Source organism: Ciconia boyciana, chromosome 8, assembly GCF_034638445.1.
Source record: "Ciconia boyciana chromosome 8, ASM3463844v1, whole genome shotgun sequence".
NCBI classification, from domain to species: domain Eukaryota; kingdom Metazoa; phylum Chordata; class Aves; order Ciconiiformes; family Ciconiidae; genus Ciconia; species Ciconia boyciana.
The window spans coordinates 4,232,134-4,247,693 of NC_132941.1; the positions used below are offsets into that span (position 1 = coordinate 4,232,134).

Consider the following 15,560-nt stretch of genomic DNA (forward strand, 5'->3'; position numbering starts at 1 on the left):
AAAGAATAGGATATTGTGACCACGCAGGTTTCAAACAAACTTGGCTGAAGGCTATGAACACCCAGTGCTCACACATTGCTCAAGAGGAGTACTTGCTCTCCTGTACCACATAGAGAGGGCAGAGTTTTCTGCTTAGTTGCCACCACACTCAAACAGGACAGGGGAAGAGGGTGGGAGACACCAATTTGCATCTCAAAATTCAGACCTGCTGTAAGTTAAGTTCACAATACAATACAAATTGCAAGCTAGTTTAGTCCAAACACATCCAAACGTACAAAGGTGCTAACACAAAACAACAGGAATAAGCTTCCCAATATGGACCTACTGAGACCATATCCAGATAACACACTGAGATAGACATCATATCAAAATAAAAGTTTTAAAATAAACATTTAATGTTGTGCCTTCTCTCTTCCATGCTGCATAGAGCATGGAAGTCAATCATTTCTACCTCCCAACTGAGGTGCAGGATACTACTGTTAGCCTGTTTAGTCTATGCTATTTCCAAATCCAATTAGATATGCCTCAACTTTTATGTGTGCACGTATATGCATTCTTATACAAGTTGCTGTAATCCAAATCCAACAATTCACTTGAAAAATAAGGATGCTATTTAACTACCTTTCCATGCCTTCCCACCTCCCAAAGTTTCATTGCTTTTGACCACTAAAGTGAACCAAAATAAAAAATACTAAGTCATGTAAGAGAAGTGTCTCAACAAGAATAGGAAAAAGGCCTCTCAGCTGGGCAACCAAGCAACACAAACAACTAGCCTTCCAAAAGTAAACCCGGTAGCAAAACCTCATGATAAAAATATTGTAATTCCCGTTAAGATTATGGGCTTCTAGTGAGCTAATAGTACCAGTCTCCCCCCCTGATCAGGGAAACAATTTTAACAAGACCAAAACGGCTGTTGCTATTCAGTCAATGTTTTGCTGCCATCTCCTGGAAAGCTTTTGAACTTCACAAGGGCTTTTAGCAGAAGTTGGACCTGTGTTACATTGCACACAATTTCCATCCTTTCAGTCCCTGTGTTAGTAAAAGTAATGCTGCAAAGCTGATGTTGCCTTAAGAACGTGGGCCGTTGTGGGGGTTTTTGTTTGTTTTTTAAAAGGCTTCAGTATTGGCATCATACTGTAAAGTAACTCTCTCCCCCTGGAACACAAGCAAGGTAGAAATGAATTGGGAATGATTCTCAGCTTACCTTTCAGAATCTGCACAGGGGTAAAAAAAAAAAGTACCTGGTACAAGCGTATTTAACTAGGAAGGGATGAAGCCAGCACTTGCCAGCATTTATTTACCTTGCCTCCATCCTGACTGTCAAACAATTATTTCTTTTCAAGCTTCCCATTAATTTGGGGAGAGCAGAATCTAGAAACATGAACAGCTACATTTGGTCACTTCTAACACTCTTAAATATAAGGCATAATACAATGGCATAAACCTTGAACTGCTTATCAAGAGTACCAAATTATTGCAGTCAAGGTCACTTGTGATTGAAAATTTGCAACACTGAATGATATTCAGATTATTTTACTTCATGTTAAAGTTGGGCACCTAAGCTTGTCATTTAAACTCTACTGTTAATGAAACTCTTTTCTAATACTGTAGTCTAGAGGATATATAGATTCCTAAACAAGAGTCTCTAAATCTCTAATTTTCTCTAAAATATCAGAGTTTCAATTTACAGCTCAGTGGGACTGTTTCCCTTCTTCCTTGACACCTTCATTAGGTCGCTCTATCACGGTCTAACTTAGGAAGCCAAGAAAGCAATCCTTCTGGCTTCATAAAGTACTTCTATTACTTCAAGCTTACTTCCTCCAACTAGGGCTTAATTCTGACCACAAGGTTTAGAAACATGGCTACATATAGCTTCTGTTTTGAATTTTCTAGGACAACACTGATACAAAAGACCTCCAGGAAAGCATCACTCTTCAGACACAGAAACACTTTGAGCTGGCTTAGGCGGATGAGCATTTGGCATTCTCTAGTTTCTCCTGGATTCTGCATGACCTAAAATTTAGATACCTTGCAGCCAAGACTAAAAATAAATAAATAGGTCGTTTGGCTACTTCTTTCTGTTAGTCTTCAATTTCTAGGAGCTTTAGTGAATCATTTCTTCACTTTACAAGTAAAGTGTTACTTTACTTCTATACAAGTAACCAGAAACTGTCCTGCTCAATTAGTATTGAGAAGATACCGCCAAGGGACAGCTAACAACTACACACTTTCAAGACTTTAGCTCGTTGTAACATTAACAGTGGTGGCTGGGGATTACTAAAACATAGTTCTTGTCCAGCGTTGGATTGCCTGTCTCAATGTGTCATTTTGAAAATAAATTTAAAAAAAGTACACTAAAGGGGACACAAAAAGGCTCGTTATGCAAAAAATCCAAGATTACTGAAAACTATACTCCCTATTTTTGTGTTGCTTTCCTGTTGAGCTTTGTGACTCTAGATTGTTTCTATGGATGGAAAGAGCTGGCTTCATAGAATCTTCACTTTATTAAAAGGAGACAAATACACTAAGAAAGTCAAATTCACTATTTTTCATGAAAACTAAGTTTCTTCATGGTTCTGATCAACTTTCTGCATTTCATCACTCGCTAAACAGTATTTATTATCTGACCTATTATCTCTGTATCTAGTTGGTATTTCTGCTGGCTTCATCCTTTAGTCTGGACTGGTTTTTTATGCATTTTCCCCATCTACCTGTCTCTCCTTGCTCAGCAGATAATAAAAAGCTTCCTCCTGTTCCACCATCTCCACGCAAATCAGCCAATCTGCATGCACAATGCTGTCCTCTGGCTGTTTTCTTTGCTGGTGAGCAATGATGGAAGAGAAGAAAAAAAAGCAAAAGCAGGAGGTGGCCAGGTCATGACTCCCATAAGAAGCTACCTTTTATTTCCAGGTCAGTGACCAGGTTCCTTCTCAGCCTTTATTAGCCAAACTCCATCTCCATCCCACTACTATGCAAGACTATGTCAGTAGTCTTCCAGCTTCTCAGATCTGAGGCAGAGCACTCTACACTCAGCAACAGCCCAGTGTGGTTTTCTCATTCCTGTACTATGAACTATTTCCAGCTCTGCTAAGCTTCATCATCCCTCTAGACAGCCACAGCTATCACCAGTTGCCCCTTCCTTCCCACTAACATCTCAGTTCCCTCTTTCCTCCAGAACTCCATCCACTCCCTCTCACTATCTTCATTACGAATATATAGTCAGTTCAGTACTCTGTTTACCATAAGATTCACACCAGAAAATGACTTCTTCCTTCACCCCAATATCATTTTGGTCCATAGGGATTAAGCACCAACATCAAAATAATCTGCTTCTTGAGGGGGAGAAAGGTGGAGACTGCATGAAAAAAGGTAGACACAAACCTCTCACTAATGAGGCAGGCATGATTAACTCAGCTTTTAAGAGTCAGCTCATTCACTGCTTAATAGCTCATTTGTGACATTATTATGTTTTAAATACTCATCTTTTATGCCTCTGTTTTGAGGGAAAACAAGGCAAGGAACAAAACAGTGCCAATTTTCTCAAGCGAGGCTCAGCTACAAGAAAGCTGCCGTAGATGACTAACCCTCACACTATTTGTTACTCAACTTTCTAGTCCTGGTGATTAAACGCTATACTGCTTCCAGAACAAGGGTGTTTCAGTACAGGCAGTTTTCACGAGGCACCAGATTCAGCTGGTGCTTCGTATAGGAAAGAGTAACAACAAAAATAAAAACAAAATATTGCATCAGCAGCTATTTAATATCAAAACCTATACAATGAAAATACATAGGAATACATAAGGGTTTGTTTCTTTCAGATCATCTTCAAGTTTACAGAACTAAACCCAACATATTTCAAGACTTACAGCCTAAAAATTTTGAATTATCAAGCTGAAGGCTTGAGATTATCCACATATATTACATTTAAAAAGTAGAACTTAAAGTTATTTATTAGTGCAATTTAGTAGCTTTTTCCCCCCTTCCAACAAAGACATGAGAGTTTGCCAGTATTATATGGTTAGAGTCTGTAGCAGGTATATCAACGGGGTCCAGTTGTTCAGGCTATATTTCACTACTGCTCTTAAGGAACATACTACTAATTGTACAAATACCACAGCCTATTAATGCCATTCAATTTTAAGGGTGATCCATACCTCTGACAAATACTGCAACACACATAAGGGGCCCATATGGCCTCAGATAAGTAAAACATTAAAAAGATAATTTCACTTTGCTTGGGACTGAAAATGTCTTAGTTCATAATTCATTTGATAAGAACAGCGCTAGAATAGAGGATGCTGTTCTTTAAGAGCACTAATCAGAATGTGGAGAACACCTACTGATTTTTATTTTTCCTCTCCAGTATCACATTAAAAGATTAAGACTATCCATTTCTAAAACTTTAGGTGGCCTTGAAAGAAGACATAGCAAAAAAATACTGACTGTACCATTTGAGGGGTAATAACCATCACCCAAATGAATATATCACTTAAACCAACAAAACTCAATCAGTTCTTGAAATAAAGCTTCACTATGGATGGATGCAGGAGAGGTGTAAACTCAACTGGACTAGCTGACACTAAAGTCCTTGCACAAAGAGTACTGTTTTCATAAAGTTTAGCAGACTCTGTTAAAGCCTATAACAGAAACTTAGTCTTTAATGCGACTTGTTAACTTGCTTGAGAATTATGAAACAAACTTCTGTAGGGTTTCAATTCAAGGACCTGCCTTCTTCTAATAATACCCCCTAACAGAGAAGAAAAGCCTATAGTCAGTGCTGTGAGTGCATTTAATTTTATAATGAGTCCTTCTGCCCTATTTTCATAATGCTTATTCATTTTTTTTAACAATTCCTACACAACTCTGGGGAAAAAAAAAAAAGGAAGGTATCGAGATATAAAACTAATCTGTTACCTCATTCACAGGGTATGCATCAGAAATAAACAGAGATGAAGTACTACTCCAAAGAAAGGGGGGGGGGGGGGGGGGGGCGGAAATCAGAAGTAGTCTCATACCTAGCCAGTGCTGGAAATCCCTACAATAGAAATCAGGATAGAAAGTTGTGAGATGGGTATCAAGATTTTTCTCTATAGGCAACTCACCTCCATGTTCAAGAAACACACGGACACATCTCTCTTTCCCTCTTGCTGCAGAGAAATGAAGCAAGGTCCAGCCATTGGCATCTCGACCATTTGGAGAGTATCCTTGCTCCAGCATCTTGCGCACGGTGTGAACATCGCCAGCAGCAACTGCAGCCTGAATCTGCAACTCTTCCTGTAGTTCAGGGTTTCTCCGACAGTGATGGTGTAACATCCTAGCTGAATCTGGCTTTTACAGAAGCGTCATGAGGTCACACTAGTCACCTTGAATCAATGTAAAGCATGAATAAATTAGGATTGGGACCAGGAAAGAGATATCTATAAAAAAGTCAGTACTAATGAAAAGCAATGCTAAGATTTACTCTCTATATGCAGAGCAAAGTCATCTTATACATAGGATAAAAACCAATCAATCTCACTGTTGCTAGCAAAACCATAGTACATGGTTCACATCACTGAACTGCAAAAGAAAAGGATACTTACACATTATAAACAGTAAACATTTTCTTCAGAAATGACAGCAAACAGCAGTCCACAATTAAAGCACATGAGCAATACGCAAAATGAAAAAATCTCTAGAACCCAACATTCATTTAAAAAAATCACAACATGGTTAATATCACTAACTCCAGAGACACTGGTTAATAGATGATCTAAACTGTTGCATAAACAGCACTGCATTGCTACAGCAACTTCACTAGGATATTCTTTTTTTTTTTTCTTTCCTCCTAGAAATGTATCACTTCTAAGCTTCAGTGAAAATATTTTCATCTTACTAATATAATCTTTTCCTGTGACCTACTGCACATGAATATTAGTAACACTAATGTTCAAACTGAAAACTTTAATTTTCTTTTTTTCCCCCCTTTTTTTTTTTTAAATTAGAGTCTACTGTCTGTATTTTGGCTTGTGGACTTCTTTATTAGTACATAAAGACTGCAAAGAACCCCTATATTCCAAAGATCAAACACAAAGATGATAATATACGAGACCTGAAAACACATAAATGGAGTTAATGTAGACCTGTCAAACACCATGAGAACATATACCAGAACAATTCAGTTTATCACCACCTTGATCCAGTAGGAGTAGCCCAGTTACAGAGCTGGGCTAAAAGGCTATCTAAAATAGCCATTGTAAAAGAGCCTAGATACAAGCATACATTGGGAAAGAAAGAAGTACTATACTCCATGCTCTGTTTGAAAAGTACTCATCTGCAATTCTACTTGCTACCCAGCTGGGGACAAGAAAAAAAAAATACAGGTATTTAGGGATTTCTTCCACAGTACATGAAGTCTGTTAAGTGTTTACATTTTCACATACATTGTGTATCATATCCCATTAACAGGTATTCCTAGAATGGAAAGGAATATATGAAGAAAGCAAATAAAAGCAGGGTATTAGAAAGGTAATGCTGAGCAATGGGAGTCTCAGAAAATATTCAAAAACTGCTGCAATGGATATTAACACAGTACTAAAAGATAAAAAAAGAGAAAGAAAAATGTGTTTAGACTCCTGTAAAGTTAATCAAGATTAAAGTACAATGAAAAGTTCTAAAGATGAAAATTAATTTTAGGCAAAACTTTAAATTTACAGCAGTGTTGTTTTATTAGGATGTCAACCCACATCATCACCTAAACCTTCTTTTACGTAAATATCATAAGGATTGCAGATCCTCATGATTCATAGGTCATTCAGAAGACATTGCAATCAACTCCCCATATCCCACTGGGCACTTGTTTTCCTGTGATCCAGATATACACACAGACAAGAGAAAAGTGAAAACATCAATCACTGCCATCTTTCCAGATAAAGGCACAGATGCCTATTCACTCTTCTATAACCTAGTTGCGCCCATTGCAAAGAAGTTGTTTATCTGCTTCTTGGAGAGATATAAACTCATCACTACCAGGTAGCTACAATGACCCTACTTACATTGCAAATATGGAACTTACATGCAGCCAATGCCTGTCTTTGACATTTATAAATGCTTCAACTTACCATGTATGACAACAATCACTATTTCAGCATAAGGTTATGAAGGAAGACTTTTTAGCTCAGTATGTTATACATGGCTTAGGCATTGGCTTTGTTTTGTTTTATAGTATGAACTCCATTATCTGACACTAGAAGAAAAGGGGATTTACAAACCAGCAACTGCTAACTCAGTAGTTCATCTTTTGCAGCATATTCCAAAAATCAAACTTGGTTAATCTGATGACAATGGAAGTATTTCTAATGACTCTAATAAGCTTTTGCTAAGCTCTTTTCTAAACTCCAATTAGCACTTCCGAACATGCTCACCTATAAGACAGTGAGCTTGACTTCATTCTGGATCACACCACTAATAGTACTGTTAATGAAATTCCAATTACAAGAACAAGATTTTCTTCGGATTTACACGTGAAAACAGATAGTAGAACCTGACTGATAAGTATGAGCCATGGGGAGATCCTTAAAAAAAACCACAACAAAACAAAATCAGTGTGCCCCTTTGGCCCTACTTTCTGAATCCCTTTGGCCCTAATTTCTGAATGTGTACAAAAACAAGACATGAAAACTCTTTTCTTAGACTGAGAATATCTGATCAAAAGTTAACATAAACAAATTTCTACTACCATTTTTACAGTCCCTTTTTGTAAAGCACTAATACTTGCAAGATCTCATGTGATCCTGAAAATTAAGGTCAAACTAGTTGCTCAAAATGCTACAGAAAGAGATAGGATGACTAAACAGATGAAGAGAAATGGGATTTCTCATTTAAGGGGACAGCAGTATCCCCCCTGCAAATATCTATGAAGACAGTTGGTTAAGAAAAAGCAAAGCTCTTTATATCACACTTCTCAGCTGGTGGGTATATTTGTAATGCAGCATTATAAAAAGTTGGCACTGGCCCCATATGTTGCACGTGACTAGCAGAGCTTATTCAAATTAGCTAGTACTAAAGTACATAAGTACTAAAACATACAAAGCAGAAGACAAAGTCAGGCATAAGTAGCTCCTTTTATCACTTGCGCAGTTTCTGTAAATATCTACTCTTCTATCTCACCTCTATGGCAAGCAATGAAATTCAAATTACAAGAATACTTAACTGTAACTTTAAAGGTTTCAGGACAGTTCTAGGTACACACCTGCTTTGAAAATGTTTTCACTTCTGCTCTATAGATCATTTAAAATTACTGTTTGCAAATCCCCATTTACAGCATCAATCTTTGGAGAAGGAAAGGAGGACTACTGGAAGTCATTAGCCATTTGGCATTTAATATTTAATGTTTTGCAACTGTAATCAATCTCATTCAGAACACAGTATGCATTTGGATTGCTACATATTGGCTTTCTCCACGCAAGTAAAAAAATGAAATGAAGAAGTGTGTGTGTGGGGGGAAATGTACCTATACATTCTTGGTTATAATGATTGTATAGGAGGACAACAACAACTACTTAATTGATTTTGCAAGCACAACAGAATAAATTCAATGTGTTCCTGAATTACCTTATAAGAGGTTGTCACTCTTTGATGGATGTCCCACTCTTCATTGTCTTCACTTTTCATAATCTTGTATGCCCATGTGTGTCAAAACCTGCTACCCCTTAAAAAAAAAAAATTTCTTATTAGTTGCAAAGAGTAAAAGTGAGAGGTTTACTTACTTTTACTTTGTACCTGTGCTAGAATGCTACATTTGAATGCAGTTATGCTAGAAAAGGCCCTGAAGTGTGTTTTCTTCCATTATCAGACAGTCCTCCAGAGGCCGGGGTGGGGAGAGTTTGCTTCTGCCAGATGACAAAAAGGCTACAGAGAATATTTTATGGAAAACAAGAGAAGTGAGAGATGCACTTCCTCTCTGGAGTAAACCTTGAAGAAACAGCCTAAACTCTTCTTTACGGATTATGCATATCTGCTGCTGCCATGGAACAAGAATGGATGCAAAGGTTACAGTAGGTATTTCTGCCTGACTGCTCAACATCTCCCTGTGGGAGTCAGATGCCAGGAAAAACCTTCAGGATCCATTTAGCTCCTCCCAACCCATTTTTGTGGGTTTTTTTGTTTGGTTGGTTGGGGTTGTTTTTGTTTTTTTGCCCCCCCCCCCCCTTTTTTTTTTTTAAATTTCCATCCCATCTATGCTTCCCTATCTAAAGAATAAAACGTGACAACATAGAGCATTGACTTCTCTGTCCTTCAGCTGGACTTCTAGTGCCACCAGATAGTCATCTCTCCCTCACATGACGGATCAGGCTAACACATGCTGCGTTTCACAAACAGGTAAAGATACCTTCACAATACAAGCAATACCACCACCTCAAAAATCTTCACCCTTTTCTTCATATATAAAAACTATCCTTTTAGTATCAAAGTTTACTGAACGCCAGTTACGATCTCTATCCAGTTTCCTCCTTCAGACTAGCCTTCCTTATCCTCCTTCCTTGTCACCTGCAGTTAACAGGATCAGTCCCAACGTCTGACCATGTCTCACAGCACTGTTGAGAGTCCGTACTCATCAATGTTATTTCATTAATCCTTTGTACACCTCTATCTGACCTTTCGTTCACTTTGGCTGCAAGCTTCTCACGACAGGACCCCTTATTTATTATATTATTGCAGTGCTCACACATGATAACAAAAGCATTAATTACTTCATTGTATAGCAGACCACACCAAACCAACTGTGACTTGTTTCTTCTGCAAATGAGTTGCACCAGAACAATTATATGAACTGTACAGCTTTTAGCTTAAGTTAAAATTTCTGTCACTTAATGCAACATAAAATCTTGCTTTCCCCGATGATAGCTCAGAAGAGGAGGATGAAAAAAAGCTCTCTTCATCCCTCTTATGCACATTTTCTAAGAGCTTTGCTTCCCAAGATAAAACATACAAGGTCTGCAGATATGCTCACAGCCCTGCAGAAAATTGCACTGCCATGACCTAATTTGATCACATTTCTAGCCTTGTTTTTTTGCGTAGATGATCAGTGGTTAGTTCACCTTTTTTTTTTTTTAATTTTTTGCATGATTTTCACTTTAAAACCCACACATTTTTTATTAGCTGATGCAAATGAGAATTGCACTGACTTCACAGACTACAGACAAGGTAACAGATTGCTCCACTAAAAAAGTAACAAGCTTTTTTCCCCCCAAAGGAAAATTAGCTGCATATGGCAAGAGTAAAATCTGCAACTTTAATAAAAAGAAGTCATATTTAGCAAAAGTAAGGCTCACTTACTCAATGACTTAAAGTTTGCTTAAAATACTAATAATTGTAGTAGAAGTAGCACACAAAAGAAAAATAAGACAAACATCTTCATTATCTATTGATGTCTCATGTTGTCAAAGAGATCTTAGACTTTTCTACATCAATGTGTCACTTCATTAAAGCCATTGCAAACATCACGTGGAAAATTAGTTCTGACATATGTATATACTTATTTTAAAAAAGTTCAAGGTTGGTACTAAAAGCAAGACCTTATAATACAGTATTTTTCTCATTCAGATGGCCTAACAGATAGCCCTGATTCTTAAGCCCTAAGATTATACATGCAAGAGCAGAATATGGGCAATAATTTACTGACGTTAGCCTAACGCTGTACAAGAAGTGTACCATTACACATGACATTTAATATCTAGCATAGACCTAATCAATGTAGATCCTAGTTGTCTGTGGTTGAAGTATTCCAAGATGTTTAAATCAAATAAACAACAACAACAACAACAAAAAGCCCTGTGGAATAAGGATAATCACATTAGTATTCATTATTCTCACAAGCCACTTCTCCCACCCATTTCAAAACTCGAACCAGCTAAATGTGTTCTCACTCAAATGGCATTTTAGAAATGATCAATATGTGTTTGACAAAGAAACTAAATGCGACTATCATCTTCATATGTTGCTCAGCTTCCTATTTCAGGAGCTCTTCAGACAAGAGAGTAAGGCAAACAATCATGTTAATGTGTTCTCCTATCACAATCGTAAAGTTTGCAAATAACACGTGAAATATTAGTATTTCACAGAGCCTTATAATCCTGAACGTATTTTCTGCTAGATGTTCTATGCTACATCCCAGACAGACATCAAGCGAGGTATCCAAGTGGCCGAGATGAAAATCACCAAGCAACACATGCAAATTGCTGGGTCTGAAAGCAATGAGTTAACAGTGCATGAATCCAAAACATCACAGAGGATCTGCTACTTCAAAGGAAAGAAGCCTTCACTCTTCATAAGCGGTCATTAAAAGTTACACATTTCTCATCAGAGCTTCTGTAATGCCATCTCGTAGCTTGGACACACTAAATTTAAAATAACTAAAAGAGTTAATCTAAAAGTCCTCCATCAACTTCAGGTGTTTATAGCACTGTATGATGCTGACTGGTGTTGTTATATACTAATAAGCAGCTGCTGTGTTGTTACATTCTGCAGGTGGCTGAAACTGAAGTACAGAGGTATCATTTTACCAGCTATTATCCATTTCACAGAGATGTTGTGAGGTCTGACTTTTGGGCCTGATGGAGAATTAGTGAAATCACCCAGCTCAAGTAACTTCAGGTCTGCAAACTGGAGAGTAAAAGAAGAGACCTCACCTTCAGAAAGCACCGGTAACGCATCAGCTATTCACCATCCTCAAAATTCCCACCCGCACATTGGCAACCTTAACCACAAGCAGAGCCCAGTGAAGAAAATACTGCGAATCTTTCCAAATCAAGGACCTCAATACTAGTGCTAAAGCAAGGCCTTACGGATCTTTTTCAGTAGAGAATGCTGCATCAGGTTCGCACAGCCACAACTCTCCTCTCTCAAGATGTGCGCTGACAAACTGCAGGGAGCTTGTGCTCTGCAGCATGCTTGGAGATCCTCTTGCACCAGCCATAAAATACAATCTCTCTTCTGACTTACAGTGGTGCTGTTACTAAGTTTTAAACAGTGAAAGTCAGCTGAAAGCTTAGCCTTAAAAGTAAGTAATAATTCGTAGCAAGTGCTAATGTGTAAGATTTATGTATTTTAACACGACTTGCTATCATTAAAGAATCCAAACACCAATATTTCATAGAATGACAGAAGCAGAAAACAATGGCTAGTTCAAACCATGTTAAAGCGGTTACTTCAGCCCTAATACTTGTAGCACAGCTGATGAACAAAATGAGTACCGCTTATAGAGTTTATGTCATTCAACAATCTCTGGAACACTTATATTTGCTCTGTATTTCTTTTTAATATAGCCTAAAAGAATCCAAGTGGACAAAATTCATTGGATGACTTCAGTGGATAAAGTAAGTTTTTCACTGCAATAGCATCATTCTGTAAGCAAATGCTGGAACAACGGAAAACAGCCTCTCAGCACATTTTCTTTAAGAGTTTAGAATTCACAATAAGGCAAAACAAAATGAGTATACAGCCTGAAGATTAAAAAAAAAAAAAAAAAAAAGGATGTGCAACTTTATCTACAGGGCTAGCTATACTTGCAGTATGCTGCATTTCTTCCAGAGATCAAGAGCAGGACTTCAGCACATCGTTTATCTCTGTTCCTTGTTTTAACCATGTGCAAATTTCTGCCAGAAGCTAATTCCCTGATTCCTGTGAACTCAATTCCAGTCTCTGCACCTGAATCAAACTTTGCTGCACCAACATTTCACATTAGGAAGGGGCTTCACAAATCAAATTAAAACATACATTTCCTTCTGTGAATAAATCCCAAAGATCTTATGACTTCCCGGAACCAAGAGGTGTCCTGTTGGAGTAGCTACATTAATGCAAGCCCCGAAATTAGATGCGCCAGATGTGTTGTAAAAGAGGGTGTTATAATAAACCAACTTCGGATGAAACAGGTGTGCCATAACTGCACTGGTAAATTTGTACTAATGCACATTTGTCTTGCCTATTAGCATAAAAATCCCTCCTGCAATCACACTGGGCATCTCCACGAGTTCCACTATTACTCGTGGTTTTGCAGTATGCTATCTAAATAATATGGAATATTTCTTTCCTGTACTTTCAAAACACGTCTCAGAATTTGTTGCACTTGTGTTACGGGGGGATTTTCTATTTAATCTTTGACACGTAGCAGCTACTTTTTATCATATGCTAAAGACAACTATATTAGAAAAATGATTCACCCTTGACCAAGATTGTTGGCAACAGGTACAGCTCTTTCCCCTCCAACTACTGCTAAAAAATAATTTATTGCTGACACAATGAAAAACATTCTGGTAGAGTCAATGACATCTCAGAAAACACAAAGACCAGAGGGACCTATATAGAGGATACATTTGCCAAAATAACACAAACTCATCTACATTTGAAACGGATTAGAATGAATTCAAGACAGACTCTGCATTAAAAGGCGGTGCAGAAACTCCATTATTTGGAGCACACTAACAGTAGGATGCAGAAAAGGCTGACTGACATCATTCACCCCCCCACTCTCTCTCCTTCTAGAACCCATCTCTTCATCTCACCACGTAAAGCAAGCAATTCTCCCTACGAACTGCTCTCCCCCTGAAACCAAACCTTCCTCCTACCAGCAGGATTCAGTTTTTGATGACTCCTTTAATTTTTTCCCTTGAGCACCTAACAGCATTATCTTCTTCTGTGATCTCAACCCAAAAAGTAAGTACTTGTAAACAAACACCATCCAATTAAATGAATTTCAATTTTTGCAGCTCTGTTACAATACAAAAAACCCTGACCCACGCAAAAGTTAGGTATGACTAAACCAACATAATGCAATTACCATGATGTACTCCAATAAAGATTTTAGAATCAGAGTGGAAACAAACCCAGCATTGCACCCATAAACTTGTGAAAAGCCTTTAAGAAAAGAGCCTTTTAACTACCAAGAGTGAAGTAATTTTAAGTGACATTCCTGAGACAAGGAGACACAAAAAACCATTAAGTAGCAATTCATAATAAAAATGTTTGCAGATTAAATTTAGAAAATGACAAAGCGCTACAAGAAGAAAGAGGAACCGTACTTCAAATGGGCTTCAGAGCTTTCAAACTTTTAAAGCTCAGTAACAAGTAGGTTTTAAGAGAACAAAGAAATCAAATGCTACCTATTCAAATCCATCAAAAACACAACACGAGGCCCCAGTCCCAGCCAAACCATGTGTCTAGGATGATTTTGAGAGTCTACATGAATTATCACCTTTCTGGGGGTTTTTTTGAGTGCTGCTTTCTCTCTTCTGTCTTATTTTGTTCTTTGGAGTCACAATTTTTAATTCTCCTTTAAGGCAGCTTAAACCTAAAAAATAAAAGTAGAACTGAGCCACACAATGACATAAGAGAGAGAAATGGAAAACAAAAATGGTTAATACCAAAGCAACAGCAGGTCGAAATAGGGAGAGCCTTCAAAAATTAGAAAGGAAAGGGTTATTTACCTAAATCGGCAGCTCAACTCGAGAAGAAGGGCACTCTCTCGGGATACTAAAGAGTTGGAGGGACAATAACGGCAGGACCGCTACCCTGTCAAGCCAGCTCCTCCAGGGAATTGAAGTAAAGGATAAGTACTAAAGAATGGGACAGGAAGTAACCCAGAAAGCAGAGCTGCTGGGAAATGAAAATCACTCCCTTGCAGGAGTTCATGCTTCAGGAACCGTCAAGCGCACACACACACACACAAAAAGCCGACCAAGCCCCGGCGCGGAGTTTCAGGGCCCGGCGGCGGGGGAGGCAAGCCAGGGCGCCGCCGGGGACTGGGGAAGCGGGGGACGCGCTCCAGAGGGGCCCGAGGCTCCCCTCCGCCCTCACCGCCCGGGGAGCCCCCTTCCGCCGGCAGCCCCGGGAGCACGGCGGCGGCGGGCCCGGCGCCGGGCGGGGTGGCCCGGAGCCTGCCTGCCTAACCCCGCGGGCGGGTTGGGCAGAGACGGCGGGGGACTGAGCACCCCCTCCCGAGGGGGGGGTGGGGGGGGGAGCGGGGGGGAGCCCCCTCACAGCCCGCTGAGGGGCAGCGGGGCGGAGCAGGCCGGCGGCCAGCCCCGCCGGAGGGGCTACCCAGCAGCGGCGAGGGGAGGCCCCGCGGCGGGCCACGGGGTCGCGCCCCCCCCCCTCCCTCCCCCCGTGAGGGAATCTGGGGGCAGACGGGGCTCCGCCGCTCGCGGCCGTTACCTGTCTGCCGCCGGGGGGGTGGGGGGGCCGGCGCGCGCCCGTGCGCAGCCGCCCCCCGCGCTGGCGGCGGCGGCGGGGCGGGGGGAGCGGCGGGGCCGGCCGCGGGAGGGGGCCGAGCCGTGTGGGGACACTTTGCACCGAGCCGCCCCCCTCGGCTCGCTCCGGGGTCAGCGGGCAGGGACTGACCTCCGCCGCCGCCAATCCGCTGCTGCCGCGCTGGGCCCGCCCTCAACCGCGCGCCGCCGCCGCGTCTGATTGGGCGCCGGGCTGACGGCGGCTCCGCCCATGGTTCTTCCCCCTTGCCGTAAAGGTGCGGGGGAGGGGGAGGGCTTTGCGACAGGGGAGGGGAGGGGAAAGGGGGCGGCTGCGGC

General features: G+C 40.3%; 1 protein-coding gene across 3 annotated transcripts in view; it reads right to left on the bottom strand.

Annotated features, from left to right (window-relative positions):
* Window positions 1-15,325, bottom strand: part of ASB7 (ankyrin repeat and SOCS box containing 7) — a 28,723-nt gene extending 13,398 nt beyond the window's left edge. The window contains exons 1-4 of one of the 3 annotated variants that reach the window (XM_072870195.1): window positions 15,190-15,325; window positions 14,231-14,326; window positions 8,593-8,689; window positions 5,103-5,363 (exon numbers count right to left, since the gene is read on the bottom strand). In XM_072870195.1, coding sequence (XP_072726296.1) covers window positions 5,103-5,313 — 211 coding nt within the window. In that variant the 5' untranslated portion in view covers window positions 5,314-5,363; window positions 8,593-8,689; window positions 14,231-14,326; window positions 15,190-15,325. Of the gene's footprint in view, window positions 1-5,102; window positions 5,364-8,592; window positions 8,690-9,528; window positions 9,642-14,230; window positions 14,327-14,462; window positions 14,482-15,189 lie in introns of those variants that run through there. The other 2 variants (XM_072870196.1, XM_072870198.1) reach the window with 2 other exon arrangements.
* Between the last annotated feature and the right edge of the window lie 235 nt (window positions 15,326-15,560).